Genomic DNA, 22,875 nt, shown 5'->3' with positions numbered 1-22,875 from the left:
ATCTCACTGTTCTGAGCTTCGATCTTTGCTACCTTCTATGAAGGATCTACCTCTTTTCAGTATTTTGCTATAACCTACTGCCTCCCTATTAAAGGGTATCCTGCTTTGTTCCCATTTTGATTGCCAAAGGAAACAAAAAGAGAAAACCCAGTTGTCAATTTCCAGAACGCTTTTACAACTAGTTCTAAACTATTTTTGGTGTTTCGATTTTAAGAAATATAATTATATAAATATACTGACATATTATCATTTTTTTTCAACTGTTGTCTTAAATTGTTTCAGATTGCACAAGAATTTGTAAGTGAGCCACTTGGGAAGGCCAAGCGGAAAACACACACAGCAATTAGCACAAACAAATGCCTAGTTGACCGAGGGAAAAAGCTGCTGAAGGAATTAGAAACTCTGATGAATCACAGTAAGTTCTATGAGTTTCCTAAATATAAAGATAGACCATTGCATGTTGTGTATCTTTCGCTATAGTGCATAATACATTATAAACATCTAGCTCAAAGAATGCTTAACATTATTTCATATAATGTATACTAAAGTGAGGCCAAGTTGTACTTGGGTACCCATGCACTCTTGATTTAGTAAACCTGCTCTTATTTTGATCTTCAAACGTAAAACTGTTCTTACTGAAGGTGAAAGACCTTGTTTTCGTGCTTTTTTGAAATTATTGAAATTTATACCTTTGGTTTTGAGCACGACTTCACATGCCAAATTCAAAAATTACTCTGTATATGTATATTAATTTAAAAAAAACTGTTTCCACAAGCCAAGCTTTTCAAAGAAAAATAAAGAGCTCCATTAAGCCAAAAATGAGAAGAAATAAATTCAAATAATTTACCAAACGTAAAACTATCACAAATAACCATTAATAAATAAATGAAACTCATAACGAACAGAAATTACAGTAAAAAGCCTATTGAAACTTAAAACGAGCAAAAATTCACACGAGCAGGGCTGACAAACCCACTGCCTCTTCAAGACCAAAACATTACCTGTACTTTACTTTTAAAGTATAAAAAGTGGAAACATAAATTGAAACTTCCAGCGCGTTTTGAAGGGGATGTTGAAGAAAATCAAACTTGCTATACGCATACTGCTACTAATGCTAATACGATTATTGCTGCTATGCAAACTAGGGTATTAATGGGAAGCTTTCAAGGAACATATAGATGGATGTTGAACTACATCAGGAAGAACTATGAGCATGTAGATCGTCAAAAGGGGGACTAAGCAACATCTCAAGAAGGGTTTACATTGTTAAATTGAATTCCAGGGTAAGTTGTGGTGGATTTTGAACTAGTCAGAAGGCACTATATCTATACTATTAATACTTCTTCTACAGTTACTGTAACTAAGGACACTAAGGTGAAACTTTATGTGAAAATTTTAGGAAACGTTCAAGGAGAGCTTCAATTAAACGAATAAATTTTGTGCACGCATGTTTCCAAAAGGGTATATAAACAATATCATAGGCAATGCTGCTCTATCAGTATCATTGAAACTTTTAAAAGAACTCATTCGACGGAAAACTGAAAGCTCTAGTGACTTTTTTAAGAGTCAAAAGTGATTGCGGGATAGGCAGCTCTCCTTCCAAGCCCATTAACTTTCTAAACACATCTAATTAAAATTTTGACACAGCCATTTTGTTCAGCATAGTTGAATGGTCCAGTAACTATGTCTAAGAATATTGGGTATAGCCCCCCCCCCCGTAGCTATGCAATTTGCCCATTATGCTTTAAAACTAAATTTTGCTTTAAAACTAAATCAAAAGGCGCTGTGTATATGCTGACTGCCAATAGGGGATCTGAACAATATCCCAAGAATGACTGAGGATATCAAGTTGAAACTTTCATGGCTGCTACTATTACCACTACTACTACTAACAACACACCCCAGCACCAAGCCGCCTGAGTTCAGCACAGCTACGCAGGCTCCTTCTCCATCCCAATCTATTCAAAGCCTCCCTCTTTGTACCCTCCCAGCAAGTTCTCATTTCCTTTAAATCTTTCTTTATAACATCCTCCCAACCGAACCGTGGACGACCTGTTTTCTGTTTAGCCCTAGACGGTTGGCTCAAAAGTACAATCTCTGGCAATCTGTCATCCTTCATCTGTAGAATGTGTCCTAACCATCTCAACCATTCTCTCATTATAGCCCTAAATAGTGGGATTGGACCACACTTTGTATAGCTTACTGTTTGAAATACAGTCAGTCAGCCAGGTACCCAGAACAATCCGTAGGCAATTTCTCTGGAAAACATCTTGCAAATCTTCATTCACTTTTTGGAGCGCACGTGCTTCAGGACTAAATTTAACCTCTGTCATCAGTGTAATTTCCAAAATTCTAATCTTGGTTTGCAGACTTGTATTTCTATCCTTCCAATTTTTTTTAACGGTGAATAAAAAAAACCTGAGCCTTGGCTATTCTACTTTTAACATCTTCACTGCATCCACCGTGTTTACTAATTATACTACCGAGGTAAGTGAAGCTGTCCACCTGATCAATCTTTTTGTTACCCAATGTTACCTTTCCATCTTCACTTATTCCTAGCCTTAGCCGCTTAGTCTTCTTACCATTAATTTTCAACCTTATTCTACCACCCTGAACTCGCAAAACTTTGAAAAGTTCATTCATTTTACTCGTACTTTCGTCTATGACGCTTAAATCATCGGCATAATCTATGTCCAAGAGAGTTTTTCCTCCATATTCGGTTCTGTGTTCTCCCGTTGCCTTTCCTGCGGTCCTTAAGACAAAGTCAATCAAAATGATCTATTTAAAGGGGGATGGAACACAACTCTGCTTAACTCCTGATGTAATACATAACCAGCTGCTGACCTCATTTCCTACCTTAACCGCAGCAGTGTTATTCTCGTTCATAGCACTTATCAGTTTAATTTATTTACTTCTGCTCTTACAATTTAACTAAATCAAAAGCGCCTTAGTGTGTCCAGGTTGCAAAGATCATAATTATAATTTTTTGGAATAGTATTAAATTTATTTTTCAGGTAAATTTGACGAGGTTTGAACTAAATTAAACAATACCTGTTGTTGTTAAAAATAGCTGAAAAAGTTTCTCCAACATGCAAATAGCAAGTCAAACTTTGTAGAAAAAAACAACAAAATATATAAGATATTGTATTATTTTCCCATGAAAAAGACTATGTCAATAAAAACGAAAGGAAATCAATTAATTTTTTTCAAAAATTGAGTTTTTTAAAGAAAAGTGAAGAGCTTCATAAACCAAAAATGAGCAGAAATGATGACAGATAATCTTCCGAGCGTTGTGGTCTTCCGAACCACCACAAACCACCATAAGTAAATAAATGAAACCAAAAGCGAGCTGAAATTACAATAAATAACCCATTCAAACTCAAAAACGAGCAGAAAAAACACTAGTAGGGCTGACAACAGCCATGCCTTCTCGAGACCAGAACATTATTTGCACTTTACTTAAAACAAAAATACGTTTTTAATGTTTTCACTCTGTTAACTTCAGTAGAGCAAAAATTGCTAGGACCTTAAGGAATAAACATGAGTATATGGAAATTAAACGTACAATTCACCTTCATTTGTTGCGGTTTTTTTTTCAGAACAAGTAAAAATTGAATATTCGAATTAAACTTAAAAACGAACAAAAATCACTGCAAACAAAAGTTTGGCAATCGCTCCCTTCTTCTAACTGTTAAGTTTCTATGTTTACATATACATTTATATTAGCATCTGTTGTATGTTTGTTTGCTTTGATTGTTATTTGATCTTCGTTTCATTTATTCTTTAATAGTAATTTCTGGTGGTTGTGAGTTTGAATTATTGTAGAAATTTATTCCTGCCGTCTTAAGTTTAATATGGCTCTTTAATTTTCTTTGAAAATCTCTTTTTTCGAAAGTTTTTCTCTAAATAATTTTTGCTTAGTTTGATTGCAAAAGTTTCAAGTTTTCCAACATTCCCTAGTTCAACGTCAAAGTTTCATCGAAATATCCAAACATCAAAGTGATGGGTTTTTTTTCAACATCAGAGCTACAAAGTTCAACATCCCTTTCAACATTCCGTGAAAGTAGTCACAATTAGATGTAGTAGCAGTTACAAGCAGTCGTAGTCACGTTGGAAGTTAGAAGCTGTCAGAGTTGGAAGTAGTCACACTTGCAGTCACAACCAGTTTCAGTTGCAGCCTCTATGTAGTATTAGTAGTAGGAGTGGCTTTACAAATTTCAAGTTAATGCTCTTACCCGTTCCTAAAATTTTGCAGATACGTCTTTTTAATAACTCGGTCACAGATAGTTTCTTTTTATTTAGCTCAACTCACCCCTTAGCATTCCCCAAAATTTTGCTTCAATACTTTTAGGCTTTTCGGATACACCGAAGAATCAAACAAGGACACACCCAGGATCAAACCTGGACACATACACAGAGGGCTATGGGGGAATGGCATCCCAGAGGCATAGATACTATACTTTGTGAATATTTCGAGTAAAATGGTTTTTTAATTTCTATGTTAGTTTTAAAGGGAATATCTAAAAGGACAAGAAGGGAAGGGGGGTTGCTCTTCGTTTCTTTTTCAACATTTGTCTCAGTATGCCTTTATATTTGCAACTTAATATCCTTAGCCGTCCCTTAGATATTTCTGTTTTATCCTTTTGACAACCCTTCTGCATACAGTGTGCTTTTATTTTTTTTATTTTTTATCCCCCTCAAAAAAATTTTATAAGGTCTACCTTAATATTCTAAGCCTTTTTGGAGATTTAGGATCAAACATGCTCTCTTTCCCCAAAAGCCAACCTTGTTTATAAACAATGAGCAACTCATATAACTTAGAACACTTGCCCAAGGGGCTGTCCCGTAGAAGTTATCTCATCTCCGGAGGGGTGGGGTGGAGTTGCATCTCCGGAGGTGTAGTTACTAGATTTGCTTACTGTTTTGAACAAAATCACTCTTAGCTCTGCAACATGCCCAGAAATATTCAAGTTAATACCCTCAGTCGCTCCTTAGATATTGGTGATGCGTCGTTCTGAAAGCAAGCACGCACGCACTCCGTCATCCTTCTTGAAAGCCGCGGGGGCTTATGTCGACCCCATAGGCACGGTTGTTTGAGCTTTTGACTATTTTGAGCAATATGTCTTTCAAAATTTCAAAAATTTGTAGGGAGAGTGACTAAAAAAGGGTATGGGAGAGGGCTGGCAACTCTCCATCCACTTTTCAACATCCCCTTCAACATGGTCTGAAAGTTCCAACTTAATACCCTCAGTCATTCTTTTTGTAGCTCCTCCTTTTTAATAAACTTGATGCACATAGTGCATTTAATTTAGTATAACATACCTACATTCTCAACAGTTATGAATGGTGGAGGATTGTTTCCCTCCGATCACTTTTGACTCTTAAAAAGGGGACTAGAACTTTCGGTTTCAAATTAAATGAGCTCCCTCTAAAGTTTATCCGACTACCCCTTCTACTAAAACCTTATATATTAGCAATGAGTCACCTGCATTACTTACTACCCTTGCCCTCGGGCTGTGGGTTTTTAACCCTAAAGATATAGTCATTTGACCTTTGGACTATTTTGAACAAAATGGCTATCTTAAAATTTTGATGGATGCATTTGGGGAAAAGAGGGTGTGGTGTCGTTGCCCTTCGACCACGTTTGACTCTTAAAAAGGGCTATAGAACTTCCGATTTCCAGTCGAATGAGCAACTTCTGAAGTTTATTTGACCACCCCTTCCTAAAACATTGAAGCTTTATGGCTCTTTTCTATAGGCAGTGCTATACCGACGCCTCTGGTAAAGAATAGTTTCACCCTTATTGTATCTCTTTGTATAGTCGATGAGGTTTTTTAATTCATATTATACCCATGTGTTTCTATTTGCTTATTCGATGCAATATCACACACTGCATTTTCAGTTGAATCATCGATTTCTGCAACTGCCAAATAGAGATTCTAATATCCAGTGTATTCACAACGTAACTCTCTTGTTGTTCCAATTGTTTAAGTGTAGGATATACTCTTCTTCCCAAAACAACTTAAAACCGCGAAAAAGCCAATCTCATATATATAAACAAACATTTTAGGTAGAATATTTTGTAATTTAACCTGGGTAGGTATTTTTACTGTCCAAACTTACCATAGCAATAATTGGTACATAGGAATCCTCTAGTATGTGAACAGTTTTTCTCAATGCTGAAGCTACAAACCTTAATTTGAATTATATATCCTCTACTAAATTCTCCTTCGTTGAATCCGAACCAACACGTGCTAACCGCTCTATTGGGTATCATACAATCCTTGAAGGACCAACTATCCGATGTATATATAAACATAGAGGACACGTGTTGAATATTTTTTCACTATTGACTCGGCAAATGTCAAAAATCTTTAATAAAGTCGCAATTTAATCAATTTTGCGATGCTCAACACTTCTTTACTTAGAGGGCTACATGTGGCATAAAGAAGAGAAACAACAGTATTTTCTTGAAAAGTTTTTTTTTCAGAGTTTTGTAGATATTGCAAAACCTCATGAGACAGTGTTTGTTTAGAGAAATGCAGAGAGAGAGAGAGAGATAAAATTATATTTAAAAAGTAGGATGTGGGGTCTTGGTGGGTAATTTAGAGGAAAAATCATTTGTAACACTTTATATTCGTATGATCGTAGCACAAGATATTTTTTTTTCAGGGGACTGGGTCATCAAAAATGATTATGTCATATACTACTTTTCAAAAGATAAATCATTTAAATTAGCCTTGTAATGCAAACTTCTTTTATTGTTTTAGTGATATTTTCAATTCTATGGCATCTATGTTGATTTTTACCTCCCCCCCCTTCTCTTTTGTTTTAAAGATTTTCTCAAATAAAGATAAAATTTTTAACAACAAATAATATTAGAACTTAATGGGTGCAAGAATAAAGTCATAGAATAAGTCAAAATTAGAACCAGTCGAACGATAATTATTCCTTATATGAAAGGCACTGCTCCCGCCTCAACCTCTTGCTCCTTCTGCTAAAGTTTGAATCTTTTTCCCCAGTTCTTTAGATACAAACAACTGTCCCAATGATTGCTAAAACACACGAGCGGTTGAATAGGAATGGGAAGTATTTTTAAAGCTCTATAAAAAGGGGTGGCAGTATTCTACCACATACTGAATAATAAAAGGCATGAAAGCTTACTTTAGAAACAGAGGTACTGAATCTTTTGCTCATATCCATGTTATAATCCATCATAATATAATTCTTTTTAACACAATTTTTTTGCAAGTAACATGCAATCAAGAATGTTGTAACAAGTAAATACCTGTAACAAGCTGTAACAGCTGTAACAAGTAAATGCGGTTAAAGAGGTCCGACAGTCAATGAAGTTGGAGTTCCAGAACCACGAATTGAGAATGCATTCTACTAATGTGCTGGCTAATGGAATCAATTCCTATATAAGGATCTGCTGCATTCCGAAGCCGCAAATTCAGAAAGCACTTCGTTGATGGAAGGTGCACTTATGCAGGCTGATGGAAACAGACTCCATGTAACGATCCGCTCTCATATCTATTTATGCCTATGGGATACGTAGTAGGCTAATGAAATCCAACTTCCATATAAGGTGCTGCTCTATTCCCTGTAATGACCATATTACTACAGAAATTTCATCAACACCATGAGACTATTGATTGGAAAGTTACTATTTATAACATTTTTTTTAGGCTCGTACTGTCAATTGCCAATTGAATCTTGGGACCTTAACTTCGTGGCAGGTAGTTTTCCAATTTTACGAAAAGACCTTATTATTGAAAAAAAGCCGGAAACTATGGTTGATATTTGTGGCGAAGAAGAAAGGTGACTTTTTTCCTATTGTTTGCAGGATAAATGCCCCAAGTGGCGCGTCCCCACCTAGTAGAAAAACTTCTAATTTTTCTAGTAGATGGAAAAAACCTATTATTTGAAAAATAAAGCCCTTTCATTGGTCTTTCGAGCAGAGATCTTGTAATTTATTGTGTATATTGATATTAAGCATTATTTTGAATATTCTAGGCTATTTGAGAGCTAAAAGTTAATTTGCCTTTTTTGGCAATTAATTTCAAAAAATCTTTCCAAAAAAGAAGTTAAAAAAAAATTAAATAGCTACATTAACGAATAGATACGATGAAGTAAAGTCAAATAACATTCCCGACGTAAAACTAACATAAATCATCATCAATAAATAAATCAGACCCAAAACGAACAGAAATTACAATAAACAACCAAGTGAAACTCGAAACGACTAGAAATTACCCACAAAGTAGAGTAGGGCTAACGCCCCCCAATTTTGAGATATATGTTTTTATTTCTCATAATATTAAAAGGAAGAAAAACAAAATCACCATCATAACCAAGATTCATAAAAAAAAAAAATGCTTCTGGATTGACAGTTTTGAAATTCTGGACACTACAGTTAAAAGAGAAGACGTTTGAAATATCTTTTGTTTTCACTAAAATTTAAATTATGTTTTGTCTTTAGAAGGCACGGGAGGCCTTACTCCTCTCTACGGTAGTTTCTGGTTGTTTTGAGTTTGAATGTATTATTTATTGTAATTTCTGTTTGTGTTGAATGTGATTTATTTATTGATGATTATTTATGGTAGTTTTAAGGTGGAAATATTATTCGACTTCATTTCTGCTCATATTTCGATTAATTTAGCTGCTCTATTTTCTTTGAGAAAGTTCTTTTGTGGAAAGGTTTCTTAAGACTAATTTATGTTCGTTTTTAATTGACATAGTCTTTTTCATTGGTTGCGAAAAAAATATTTTAAATATTCCATAGTTGTACTGTAATGCTTTGGGTCGATGGGTACGGGGAAAATATGTAAATATGTGGGCTGAAAATCTGCACAATCTTCGGGATTCTCTAGGGCTGACGAAACTCTAACTCAGTCACATTACAAGTTCGAGTATTGACAAACATAAATCAACTATCCCCTTCCACATGTCCTCACAATTTTAACTTAATATTCTTAGCTGTTCCTGATATATCGCAGATATGCCCCTTGTCTATTCATTTAGTTTGACATACCCAAAAATATACCCTGAAGGTCCAACGTAATATTCTGAGTTTTTCCTGATATAATGTACAATTACCCTTTTTAACAACCTGGATACACATAGTTTATTTTCATTTAGTTTTATATCCCCCACAGCTTTCCCGGAAAGTTTGAACGGAATACCATACTCTATTTTTGAAATATTGCATTCTGTACTATTTTGTAAGACTGGATGCACTTAAATTCTTTTGATTTAGTTAAACAATAGTAGTAGAAGTAGTAATAGCAGTCGCAAGTTGTCACAGTTGCAGTTGCAAGTAGTCATAATTCCTTGTAGCCCCAGTTACAGTTCCAATTAGTCACAGTAGTAGTCGCAATTAGTCGCAGCTGGAAGTAGTCACAGTCACTGCTGCAAGTCTTCACAGTCGCAATTAGTTGTAGTCGCGGTCTTAAGTAGCTACAGACGCAAGTATTTGTTGCATCCCAAGTCGCTTGTAGTTGCAATAGCAGCTCGCAGTCACAAGCAGTTGGAGCCTCAGTCACAAGTAGTTAGAAACGCATGCAGTTACAGCCGCAAATAGTTGTCATCGTAGTAGTTTTAGGTGTGGGAGTAGTAGTAGTAATTTTAGTAGCCGTAGAAACTTCCATTTGATGCCCTCAGCCGTTCCTCAGATATTGCTGATATACCCTTTTGACAAACTGTGTGCATATAATGTGTTCTGATTTTGTTCGATATAGTCCCCAGCATCCCTAAAAGGTTTCATTTTAATTCCTTTAGCTGTTCCACATATATTGCAGATGCGCCCTTTTAGCATTCTTTTTTAATTAAAAATCCCCCCTCAACATGTCCTGAAAGCTTCAACTGAATGTCTTTATCCGTCCTAAGATGTTGCGAATACGCCCTTATGACTAGCTTAGATAAACATAGTTTCTATTGATTCAGCTCAAAATTTTCAATAATATGCCGTTAAGTTTTACCATAACACCTCTAGCTGTTACTGCAAATACACCCTTTTGACAATCTGGATTCCAGTCCTAAGATATCCTATCTATGTCATTTTGACAACCTGGAAGCACTTAAACTGTTATAATTTCGTCATATAGAAGCAGTAGTAATAGTACAAACAGTAACAAAAATGGTAGTAATTTTAGTAACCCTGGAAGTTCTAACTTAATATTTTAAGGCGCTGCTAAAAAATTGCTGACGGTCCTTTTTGATAACCCTGATGTAAATATTGTGTTCGTTTTAGTTCAATATCCCCCTCAAAATACCCTTAAACCTTCACCTTAATACTCTAAGCCTTATTACCCTGCTGATACACCTTTTTAACGATCTGCAAGAACCTAGTGTATTTTAATTTAGCTCGACACTGCCCTAACTTTTCCTTAAAAATTTTTACTATCACTCTTAGCATTAACAATAGTAGCAGTTGTAGTAGCAGAAGTAATAATAGGAGCATAGGGAGTAGTAGTAGTGATAGCAGTAATAGTATCTGTAGTAGTAGTAGTAGCAGTTATGAAGTTGACATGGTGTCATTTTCGTTAGTTCAACATTCCTTGATCTTGCCGTAATAGTTTAAGCTTAATGCTCTTAACCGTTTATTAAATATAGCTGATACGCCCTTTTTATAGGTTGTATGCACATAATGTGTTTTGATTTTGTCTAACATCCCCCTTACAATCCTAGAAAATTTTCACCTGAATACCATCAGCCATAGTAACAGTAGTACTCGTAGCAGCAGCAGAAGTAGTGCTACTACCAGTAGTAGTAATAGTAAGAGTATGTAAATAGTGAGTTTTTAGTAGTTCAACATCCCCTTCATCCTGCCCTGAAAGTTTCAACTTAATACTCTAAGCCGTTCTTGAGAACTTTTGATGGCGGTGTGTATCGGTGTATTTCGATTTAATTTGTTTATTCCTCATCATTCACCTCAACAATTCCTGAAAATTCCTCCATAATAATCATAGTCTTAGTTGTAGAATTAATAGTAGTAGTAGTAAAATAAGTTACAGTAGTATGGATATAATACCTTTTGGTTGATTCTACATCCCCTTCAACATGTACTGAAAGTTTCAGCCTAATACTCTAAGCTTTTCCTAGGATATAGCTGTTACGCCCTTTTGATAACATGTATTGACATAGTCTTCCTAGATTTAATTCAAAATCTTATGAAAGTTTCGCCTTAATATCTATGGGTTCAGTAGTGATAGTGGTATTCGCAGTAGTAGTAGTGCCTTTGGGTTTGTTCAACACCCCCCTTAACATGCCCTGAAAGTTTGATCTTACTACTCCAAGCCAGTGTTTATATTGCTGATAAAATTTTTTGACAGTCTGCATTCAAATGATGTGTTTTTATTTATTTCACGATATTCCTCCAAACATTCCTTGGACGTTCGACCTTAATAGTCTTAGCCTCAGTAATAATAGTAGTAGTAGCATTGTGTAAAATCGCCTTTTGTTTAGTTCAATTTTCCCCTCAATATGCCCTAAGACTTTCAACTTAGCCATTCCTGAGAAATTGCACTCACGTTCTTTTGACTACCGGCATGCATACAACGTGTTTTGGTTTAGTTCAATATGCCCCTAAATATTTCCTGAAATTTTCCCTTAATATCTTCAGCCTCAGTTTTTAAATTAGTTTTAGCAATAGGGTTAGCGTGAACATAATGTATTTTGGTTAGTTCAACATCCCCTTCGACATGCCCTGAAAGTTTCAATTTAATATACTTTAAGCTGTTTCTAAGATATGGTGTATATGCCTCTATGACAACCTGCAGGCATGTAGTGTGTTTAATTTAATTCAACATCCCCCTAAACATTTCCTGAAAAATTTTTTAGTGCTAGAAGTAGTAGTAATAGTATGCACATAGTGCCTTTTGGCTAGTTCAACATCCCTAAATGTTTTCGGAAAAATTATCCTTAATATTCTCAGCCTCAGTAGTGGTAATAGTCACGGTTGTAGTAGCATTAGTAACAGTATGCACAATGCGCCTTTTGTTTTTTTCAAACTCCACCCTTACTTACCCTGAAAGTTTCAACTTAATACCCTAAGCGGCTCTTGGGCTGTGAGCTCCAAGTTAATACTCCAATCCTTTCTTAAGATACTATTTTACTGATACGCCCCTTTGACAACCTGGATACAAATGGTGTGTTTTCATTCAATTCGAATTCACCCTCATCATTCCCTATGAGTTTCGCCTTAATACCCTCATTCTTAGTAGTAGTTGTATTCGTAGTAGTAGTAGGAAGTGCAGTAGTAATAGTAGTAGCAGTAACAGTAAACGCAGCAGTAGAAGTAGCAGTAGTAGTACCTATGCACTAATTGCCTTTTGGTCAGTTGAGCATCCCCTTCATCTTGCACTGAAAGTTTCAACTAAATACTCTAAGTCCTTCCTAAGACAATGCTAATACACCCTTTTAACAACCTCTTTGTGCATAGTGTGTTTTGATATAAGAGGGATGTTTCTTGTAATGTCCGTTTGAAGATAAGTGCACAACGAAATGATTATTCAAAAAGGTAAATTTATTTTCAGAAAGGACATACTTTACTCTATATAATGGCATAGTTGCCAAGTTTGTTCAAACACTTATCATACCTCTCAACTAATTTTAAAGCAACCTCTTCTTAAAACCTACCGCCTATTCTGATAACCAGTAGTTCCCAGCCGTTTTTACGTCGTTGTCATGAAGAAAGACAATTCCGTTTGTCAACATGCCAAGTCACTTTTTTGTATCGATCTGCGGAGCTTTCTGAGGATTTGTCAGTCTGTTGCCTCGATTTGGGCGTGATATGCGAAGCCCGTGTTTTGTCTCTAGTTCAACCGGTTACGACCTCAGTGGCAACCGTTACAATGATAACGACGACGTAAAAACTGCAGTGAATTCTTGGTTATCAGAGCAGGCGGCAAGTTTTTATGAAGAGGTTGCATTTGTATTTTATTGTCGGGTGATGTGAGGGTCGCTGTTTCGTGGGGACTGCCGGTGAGTTGATTTCTTTTCCTTATAGATATATTTTTAGATGTTGTTAATGTGTTTATGCCAAGTTTTATCATTCTTTATTTATTGTATGTCGTTTCCCAAATAACGGGCCATTGAGCCCTTTGGGATGTTGTTTTTGTTATTGTTATTTTATGGAAATAAATAGAAATTGAACTTGGACCTATCATCAGAGGCAACGCTACAGCGTTGCCTATAGTAAAGAGCCATAAGGCTTCAAAGCTTTATTCTTATTCTTTCCCAGAGGTACTTCATATGGAAAGGGTGATCGTATGAACTTCAGAAAGATCTTATTCAATTGAAAATTGGAAGTTCTAGTGCCCTTTTTAAGAGTCGAAAGCGATCCGAGGAATTTTGAGGTAGCCATATTGTTGGAAATAGTCAGTAGGTCAAATAACTATGCCCCCGTGGTTGAAAAGCCCCTTATAGAACCCGTGGCAAGGACTCTCGTTTATGCAATTTGCCTATTGTTAACATACAAGGTTTCTATGGAAGCGTTGATCGGGTAAACTTCGGAGGAGGCTCATTGAAATTGAAACTGAAAGCTCAAGTTCCTTTTCTTAGAGTCAAAAACGATCAGGGGACAACCATCCTCCCATCACGCTCCTTTTTCTCCAGTGCTTCCGATCAAAATTTTTAGATAGGCATACTGTTCAATAACAATTCTTCTAGGTTTGATTAAAATGGGAACTAGAATATCAATTTCCAATCAAATAAGCCTCCTCCAAAGTTTATACAATCACCCCTTCCATAAAAATCTTATATGCCCTCGGACATAACTTACAAACCTTGTCCCCGGTTCTGGGGGGCTGTGTCAACCCTGGAGGTATTGTTGTATCATTTCTGGACTATTTCAAAACGGATATTTCAGAATTTTGATCGGATGCATTTCGGGAAAAGAGGTTTTAGGGGAGGCTAGTTGCCCTCTGATTACTTTTGACTCTTAAAAAGGAACTAGGACTTTGAATTTCCAATCTAACGCGCCTCCTCCAAAGTTTATGCGACCATACCTTCCATAAAAACCTTATGTGCTCCCGAGGCGCAATTTTGTAATCCTTTCCTGGGCTCTGGAGGGTTGTGTCTACCCCTGTGGCACTTTTAAATTATCTTTGGACTATTTCGAACAAAATGGCTGTCATTTCGATCGAATCCATTTGGGGAGGAGGGTCTGGGGGTGATCTGCCCTCATATCACTTTGGACTCTTGAAAACGGAACTATACCTTTCAATTTCCTATCGAATGAGCCTCCTCGAAAGTTTATACGACCACTCCTTCCATAAAAACCTTTTATGTTGTGGTGTGTTAATTTCAACACTTGCCCTTGGGCTCTGGGTGGTTGTGTTGACCCCGTAGTTTTTGCTACCTGATCTTTGGACTGTTTTGAACAATCTGTCTCAAAATTTTTATTGAGTGTATTTGGGAAATAGAGGGTTTGGGGAGAAGGGGCTAGATGCCCTCCAGTCACTTTTGAACCTTGACAAAGGCTCTACAACTTCTGATTTCCGATCGAATGAGCCCCCTCCGAAGTTTGTGTGACAACCCCTTCCATATGAAGTGCCACTAGGAAAAAATAATAATATATACTTAGTAAAACTTTGAAGCCTTATGGTCTTTATTGTAGGTAACGCAATAACGTTGCCTCTGATGTACTCTTTTCAAAACTGTGTTCACAATTCCGGTTACTGTTGACAAGGTTCATTCATTGTTTACCGCTCGTTACTATTATTTCATCAATGTTAGAAAAGAAAACTCTTAGTTTTCGTCATCGACTAGTAAATCTAGATTGATACTATCTCTTTTTCCAATAGTTAGTTTGTTTTTTTTTACAGAAAATCGTTTAAAAGCCGGCAGGTACTTATATCTTGAGATATCTCTTAATAATCAGAATGTATCTATAGGTCTAAGATGATACTAATAATTATTTTTTTTTCCCTGACAGTAATCAGTGGTCTAGTAGACTCCCGTAAAAACAAGGGTGTAGACAGATTTTTAATCGAAATCTCAAGGTATTGTCAAAACCGAACAAGTTATTCATATGGAAATATAGGAAATTATGGGGAAATTACCTAACATCTTTACTATTCTCTGTAATGGAATTCTCAAGATGTTTTTTCGTTTTTCAGTAATTTTTGAAAAATTGTGAATAATTAACTTATTTGGTTTTTCATAATTTACCGCATTCCTCTTTACGGGATAAATTATTACGTATGCACTTGTTTACATTTAAAACACAATCGAAGTTTTAGACGCTGACTTTAATAAATTTTTCTTTTCTGTGTAATTTTAGCAAAAATTCTGGAACTTTGACAGACAGCGGTGGTACCAGTAGTGTTACTCCTAGAAAATACGTTAATCTAAGACAGGTAAGGTTTTTTGTTGATTCTGTTAATCAATTTATTTAGCTTGTTGTATATATAACAATTTTACTCTTAAGATATTCAATGGCAGTTTAAAGGTTTATTGAAGTTATTTAAATTAGGAAAATAACTTCTACTGAAGTTGTCTGAAGCAAAAAATTGGCTTCTATCTTTACCATGGATTACTCAATATAATAATATTTAATAAACATAACTGAACCATATTTAATATGAGAAGGTGAACTTTATGGCATAACAAAAACATGAAAACAAAAGGAAATTCTATGATTTATAATTATTGCAGAAAATCAACATGGAAAATAAGACGAAAAAATTTAATGCTTTTATCAGGAAAATGAACATCTGAAAAGGGAACTTTTTATTTATTCCTATGGAAAATGTACCTAATGAGTGAATACTCGTACACAATTTCCCTTTATATAGGGGAAAAAATGGCTGAAAGACAGAAAAATGTCAATTGATTACTCAATGGTAGGCTGAGTAATAAGGGTGAGTATTAAAAAAAGAAGCTGTAGCATAGCATCCAATAGAATATTACAATTAACAAAAACTTAAGTAAACAACAGTCTCGTAGTGGGGCAGTGGGTTTGATCTCAGCTTGGTAATACGGGACTCAGAATTCGAACCTAGCTGTAGCAACACACTTCAGGGCTCGAAATTTTATCCCAGCCATGAGACTATGCGAAAGTGTCTACATTTTAATCCAAATTGGAAGAAGAAGTAGTAAGGGAAATAGAAATAAAGAACACAATCCAAAGAAATATCACTATCTAATGTTGGGTTGGCCTCTATGAATGTCACAAGTTAGAAAAATAATTAAAAGAATTGAAGTTTACTTTACTATGCAAAATTGTTAGGTAGCGCTTTTTTCAATGTCAGTAAGGTTAATGGAAGTTGTAAGAATTATTAATTTCAGTTATCTTCAAGTGTCGCTATTATCATTCCTCTCTAAACTAGTTCCCATTGGTTAAGCATCTGGTTCAATATTGGGTAAAGAACCGTTAAGATTACAAAAGTAAAAATTGTAAAACACATTATCATGAGGAGAAATCAATCGTAGCGTTAACTCTACCTTGGAAGGGTCTACCAAAACGTATAGAAATTAGCTTTCACAAAACAATAAACTAATAATGAGTAGATTTTACCATGATTGAAGAAATAAAATCTAAAAAAAAGGATTACACATTGAAAGTAAAGCCAAGCTGAAAACGAATAGGAATTGCCACAAATAAACTTGTTGTTATTCCTCCAGCCTCCAAAAGATGACTGTCTACGATTTGTACTTTATTGGGAGCAAAATGTAGCTGCAAACAGTCTCTCTCTTTCTCTCTCTCTCTCTCTCTCTCTTTCTCTCTCTCTCTCTCTCTCTTCTCTCTCTCTCTCTCTCTCTCTCTCTCTCTCTCTCTCTCTCTCTCTCTCTCTCTCTCTCTCTCTCTCTCTCTCTTTCTCTTTCTCTCTTCTCTTTCTCCTTCTCTTTCTCTGTCTTCCTCCCATATTTTTAACACACTAGCGATGTCAAAGAATTTGAAAAACTTATATTCAAAATTCCGTACCGTTAAACGCAAACCTACTCAGTCCACTTTTTCGAACTTTAACAAACTAAATAAAAAAAAAAATCGTAAAAATCAGGATATTGTAGAAGACAAAATCTAAGAAGCGTAACAGGTATGTTTTTGAACGCTTATTTTTATGGTTGCTTAAAATTCGCCCATCTATTCTAGTTTACGAGAAAATGGACTGAACACCTTTTTCAGAACATTGTTGATCAAAAGTCAACAAACTAATACTGCACTGATACTGCATACTGCAGTTTGCAGTATATCTTTCTCTCTCTCTCTCTCTCTGCAGTCCTTTATGCAACAAACTGATACTGCATAAAGGTGTTCAATTCAACTGGTTATTTACTTTTAGTAAAAAAAACATGAAATTTCGAATACAAAAATGTTAGAAAATAAACTTGAATAAATCCCCTTACTGCTCTGCTTCAGTTTCCTTCACAGGTTCGGGTTCGTCACAAACGAAGTCAACTGACGATGAATCATATGTAATGTTTCTGTAAAAAGTATGGTACTGCTCATCTACCAGCGGCAGAAGTGACATGAGGTTGTTATACTTTGCTTTTGAGATAGACCTTCCTTTTTCTCAAGTTCAGTGTTCGGAAGGGCTCTTCTTCATTCAAGCTAGTTTTAGATTTCGGAATTCCGAATTATTTTTCATGTCTTATCCAACGAATGTCCAGCCAAGAAACTGAACGCTTTTCTGCATCAGCAGTTTTTTTTTGTTAACATCTGCTTAAAAAATTCGTTCCAGTCAAGAACCTGTTCTCTTGTCATCTTATGGGCTTTCATGGAAATCTTTCCTCTAGCTAGTCGTATAACATCAGTCCAGTTACCAGGAATTCCGACCATGATTTCTGACGTTTTCTTAGCCTTTTCGATTCGGGCATGGTCACTATCGTATTTCAGGTGCGTGTGACCAGGCTCTAAGAGTTTTTGATCAGTGTGCGTCAAATTTCTTGTCAAGTTAGATACAAAGTATGAGGACATAGTAGTCACAAACAAGTTTCTGTTTCGGGAACCAAACGTGTCACAGCAGAGCACAACAATCTCGGCACATTCATCAAGATTAGTCAGGTGGTGAAAGAGACGTGAGGCAACCTCACTGGCCCCTATGTCGCCTGTGGCTTCATGCCAAGGTATTTGTACGATAGAGAACCTTGATCGGTAATATCATGAACTGTGAGATTGTAAGTCCACAGCTGACGCTTATAAAAAAAAAAAAAAAACAAGTTTAGTTTTCAGAGCAGGAGTCGGCAGACACTGCTGGAGGTCAAAACACTCGACCTCTTTTCGTCCTTCACTGTCTGTGGCTGCTTCGATGTCAGACCTTTTTGAGTGACAGGCATTCCTTAAAAAAGACTCATGCGCAGCCTTTTCTGATCTTGCTTGTTCTTTATCACTGTCGGTTAGAGCAGATTTTTCCCTGATCACAAACTTCTCACACGTACCACAGGACTCCTTCACTGGAGCCGCAAAATCAAGGTTGAAGCTGCCATAAAAAATTCGTTTGTACAATGCAAACATTTTGAACTTTCTGCCATTTTCTTTCTGATCTTCATTGTTAAAATCACACATCTTTTGAATAGTCTGTTTCGAAGACAAATATTTTCTCTGAGTTCTTTGTCTCGAGTAGTGCCAGGCAGACCTTTTCTCATTGAATGAGGAGGTTAGTTGGCTCAGCATCGATGGTTCTCTCTGGTAGGATTGTGAGCTGGAGTGTTTTGAAGAAGAGTCTTGTGGTGAAGTGCTAGTTGCTCTCGGTAGAATAACCTTGGGTGTTCTATGAGTGTCAGTATTGGGTGGTTTCGTAAAGGGTCTGTTTAGAGTGCATGGCTGCATTTGCTTCCAGAGCTGCAAATGGATAAGGTATAGTATTCTTTGCAGCTATTTGGAGAGTTAATACTCGTTTTTTGTATGCAGGATATAATGTTTCATTTGAAGAATCATGGGTTTCAATTGAAACCCATGATTGAAAAATGTTTCAATTGAAGAATCTTTACAACTTAGCATTCCTTCGCGGTGTGAGCTCTTACATTTTCTGCAGGTTTTTAAAATGTCAGTGCGTTTGTTTGTTGAGTGTCCCAGTGTTAGACATTTTTGGCTTTGGATTGGTTTTGGCTTGTAGGATTTGTGAGTTTTCATTTGTCCAAAGAAGAAAATCTGGCCTTAGATATTGCTTGATCGCAAGTTATGTTTTTTCTCTGATTTTCCTTCTTTTTTTTCTTTTTTTTCATAACAGTGATGACGCTGACGAAGCTGAAAAAGGTAATCACTCCATATTTAAAAAAATTCTTATTTACTTAAATGTGTCCAGTCCATGGGTGAGATTATCCATAGACTGAACTCGTTTATGCAAATTTCAATATGGTTTGCTTGTGACTGAACACCTTACTACATAATTTGTAGCTCAAAAAATGGATGCACGTATGCCAGTTCTGAATAGTGCGGTTAACGCAGAAAAAAAAATCACGCTAGATTATATTGCTAACTCAATTTCGCAAAAAAGTGGACTGAGTACGTTTGCGCTTAACGGTACGGAATTGTACGGTCCGTTTTAAGGATTTACGTGAATCAAGTAAAAAAAAGTGATAAATCTCACTCATTCAAGGAAAAAATGTATAGCCATATTGTGCCGCTTTACACCATTTCAACTATGAAGTGATGATAAAAATGATGCAGAATAAAACTAATGTTTGGAGTTAGGTAACTACTTACCATGGCATTGACACTTTACGTTACCCAAATACCAAATTAAGTTGAATTCAGTTTTCACCGAAAATAAAAAGAAAATACAAAAATGACAAATTTCACTCTTGGTTGCAGACGTGGCTTTTAATGTGTGAATCAGTGTTTGTTCTGAACTCAATCAATCAATTTATTCATAGTAAAATAATAGTTTATATTTATCCCTCCTCAATGCCCCGCTCTTTACGCTAAGGTTTGACTCTCTCAACTCTACTTTTTAAAACAGTAAAAACTTTAACGTAAAGAGCGGGGCGTTGAGGAGAGAACAGCCCCTTTCATATACGGAGTAATTTCTGTTCGTTTTAAGTTTTAATATCGCTCCTTACTTTCAGTTAAAAAAAACTTGTTTTTTTATTTAATTTCTGAACGTTTTTAAATTAAGGCATGTTTTGATTTTGGCTCTCCCACATGAATAATTAAAATGAAATTTGCATATTAATTTATTTTTCTGGCTAAATGGCTTTCTCATAGTTTTGATCGGACGATTTTGAGAAAAAAGGAGCGGGGGAGTAGGCCTAGTTACACTCCAATTTTTTGGTTATTTCAAAAGGCAACTAGAACTTTTAATTTTTTACGAACGTTTTTATTAGTAAAAATGTACGTAACTTACGTAACGAACTTCTATATTTGTATGTTTTTATTACATATATTAGGGGGTTCACCCCCTTGTCAATACCTCGCTCTTTACACTAAATCTTAAATTTTGTCCCAATTCCTTAAGTCACAAAGGCCGGGTCACCCCTGAATCACAAAGGCCGTAGAATAAATAGTTGAAATTAATAAAGTTACTTCGGAGCAAGGTATTAGGAGGAGGTGAACCCCTCACATGCGCAATAATTTCTGTTCGATTTAATGCTGCTCCTTACTTTCAATTGAAAAAACTTTTTCGTATTTATTTTTTTCATTGTTCTTTAAAGAATGCTAAAAAAATCCTGCACCCCCATCATGGAAATTTTCTTCCCCCATGACAAATTCCTCCATGGAAAGATCCCCCCGCATAACCCACTCCCCTCAACCTTTCTCCCCAACTAAGAAAAATACCCCTGGAAGCGTCTATACACTTCCCAATAACCATTACTATGTGCAAATACTGGTCAAAGTTTGTAACTTGCAGCCCCTCCCACGGGGACTGTGGAGGAGTAAGTCGTCCCCAAAGACATAGTTATTAGGTTTTTCGACTATGTTGAATAAAATGGCTATCTCAGAATTTCGATCCGGTGACTTCGGGAAAAAAATGAGCGCGGGAGGGGGCCTAGGTGCCCTCCAATTTTTTGGTCACTTAAAAAGGGCACTAGAACTTTTCATTTCCGTTGGAATTAGCCCTCCCACGACATTCTAGGACCAATGGGTCGATACGATCACCCCTGGGGAAAAAAAAACAAACAAATAAACACGCATCCGTGATCTGTCTTGTAGCAAAAATGCAAAATTCCACATTTCTATAGATAGGAGCTTGAAACTTCTACTATAGGGTTCTCTGATACTCTGAATCTGATTAAATCTTTCGTTAAGATTTTATGACTTTTAAGGGTTGTTTCTCCCTATTTTCTAAAATAAGGCAAATATTCTCAGGCTCGTAACTTTTGATGGGTATGTCTACATTTAACGAAACTTGTATATTTCAAATCAGCATTAAAATGCGATTCTTTTGATGTAACTATTTTTATAAAAATTTCGGTTTTTAGAGTTTCGGTTACTATTGAGCCGGGTCGCTTCTTACTGTAGTTCGTTACCACGAACTGTTTGAAAGTATCCCAAGATACCAATTTTCCCAAAAAAATATGGAGCCGTTTTCGAGAACATACATACATACCCAATTGTTGTTCACTTATAAAGATAACATATATATATATATATATATATATATATATATGTGTGTGTGTGTGTGTTTGTTTGTGTGTGTGTGTGTGTGTGCGCATGTGCGTGTGTGTGTTTGTGTGTGTGAATAACAAATAATTAATTGATTGATGATTGATAGATGAAATATCAAAAGATATTCATGTAATTAACTCCAAGACATAGCACATGTAATTTTTTTCGGGTCTATACTGTCATGCTTTCTGTTTTTTTTAAGCTGTTTATTTTGGCTTTTCTGAAGTATTTTACTATTTTTCTATGATTTTTAAGTTCCTGTGATTTTTAAGTTTCTAGTATTTTGAATTCAAGAATGTGATTACATAGCACAAGTTTCAATTAAACAGACAAGATATGAAAGTTGTTTTAATTTTTTTTGGTTTTTTTTTCTAAAACGAAAGAAGTGGCTCGTAGCAGCGTCTGAGAATGTGGTTCTCATAGTGATTTTTGAGATTAACAATTAAAAAAAAACATTTGCAGTTCACAGTTTTGTCATGTTCACTTTGTGAATGGTTTTTCTTTTTTTTTTCTTAACAATTGGTATAGAAGTAGATTTGTCTATATTGCTTTTGCTGTAAATTGATATATATATATATATATATATATATATATATATATATATATATATATATATATATATATATATATATATAACTCTTTGTGTAGGTAGTAATTTGCTCGCTTGTATTTTTTATTTAAGCAATGTCTGGGGAATTCTTCAGACAACATTCTTTTATTAGGCCAAAATATCAAGATTGCATGCTAGAGGCTATCCACCCTTCTACAAATCCATCCCCATGCAAAATATTTTATCGCTTTTTCCAAACTAATGTGTTTTTTTCCTATTTTGACAGCTCCAGGTTTCGAGGAAAAGGAATTGAAAGTCATTAAATCTCTTATAATGGTAGTCTCGGTCTAACTTTAAGCATCAAAAAAAGATCGAGGGGAAGGGAGATTAAAGCTCTATTGGTTCCCTTCCCTTCAGAAGCGGGAAAAATCTAAAATAGACAAATCTATATTCACAAAAAATTTGACTGTTTAAAATAACCTTTTTCCTATCAATGCTGATATCTCCGCCAATGGATATCAATATTAATTTGCTTTAAACGCTAGATTAGCTAAAATAATTAATCCAATTGGTCCCTTGTAAATTTTCCAATGACTGTGGCCAGGCACCTACAAGGGGGCGGGTTCCTTTTTCTATGTGACCAAAGTATCAAGATTTGCACGTAGTCTCCTATATTTTGCACACAATTTACCTGTCTTAGAGGTTTTGTGACAAACTTCCCTCCGATCTTTCTAAAAGCAGCGCCCTCTGAAATAGAGTACTAAGGAAGTGA

The 22,875-nt window shown here is 35.7% G+C and overlaps 1 protein-coding gene across 1 annotated transcript in view; it reads left to right on the top strand.

Annotated features, from left to right (window-relative positions):
* The window catches only part of LOC136038399 (uncharacterized), a 39,036-nt gene extending 17,236 nt beyond the window's left edge, over nt 1-21,800 (top strand). Inside the window, exons 3-6 of the mRNA XM_065721470.1 lie at nt 283-415; nt 7,689-7,821; nt 15,287-15,362; nt 21,756-21,800. Of these exons, the coding sequence (XP_065577542.1) occupies nt 283-415; nt 7,689-7,821; nt 15,287-15,362; nt 21,756-21,800 (387 nt within the window). The remainder of the gene's footprint in view (nt 1-282; nt 416-7,688; nt 7,822-15,286; nt 15,363-21,755) is intronic.
* The last annotated feature ends 1,075 nt before the right edge of the window (nt 21,801-22,875 follow it).

Source organism: Artemia franciscana, chromosome 18 (assembly GCF_032884065.1).
Source record: "Artemia franciscana chromosome 18, ASM3288406v1, whole genome shotgun sequence".
Lineage (NCBI taxonomy): Eukaryota > Metazoa > Arthropoda > Branchiopoda > Anostraca > Artemiidae > Artemia > Artemia franciscana.
Note: the sequence above shows the minus strand (reverse complement) of the source record. Positions and strands in the feature narration are given on the sequence as shown.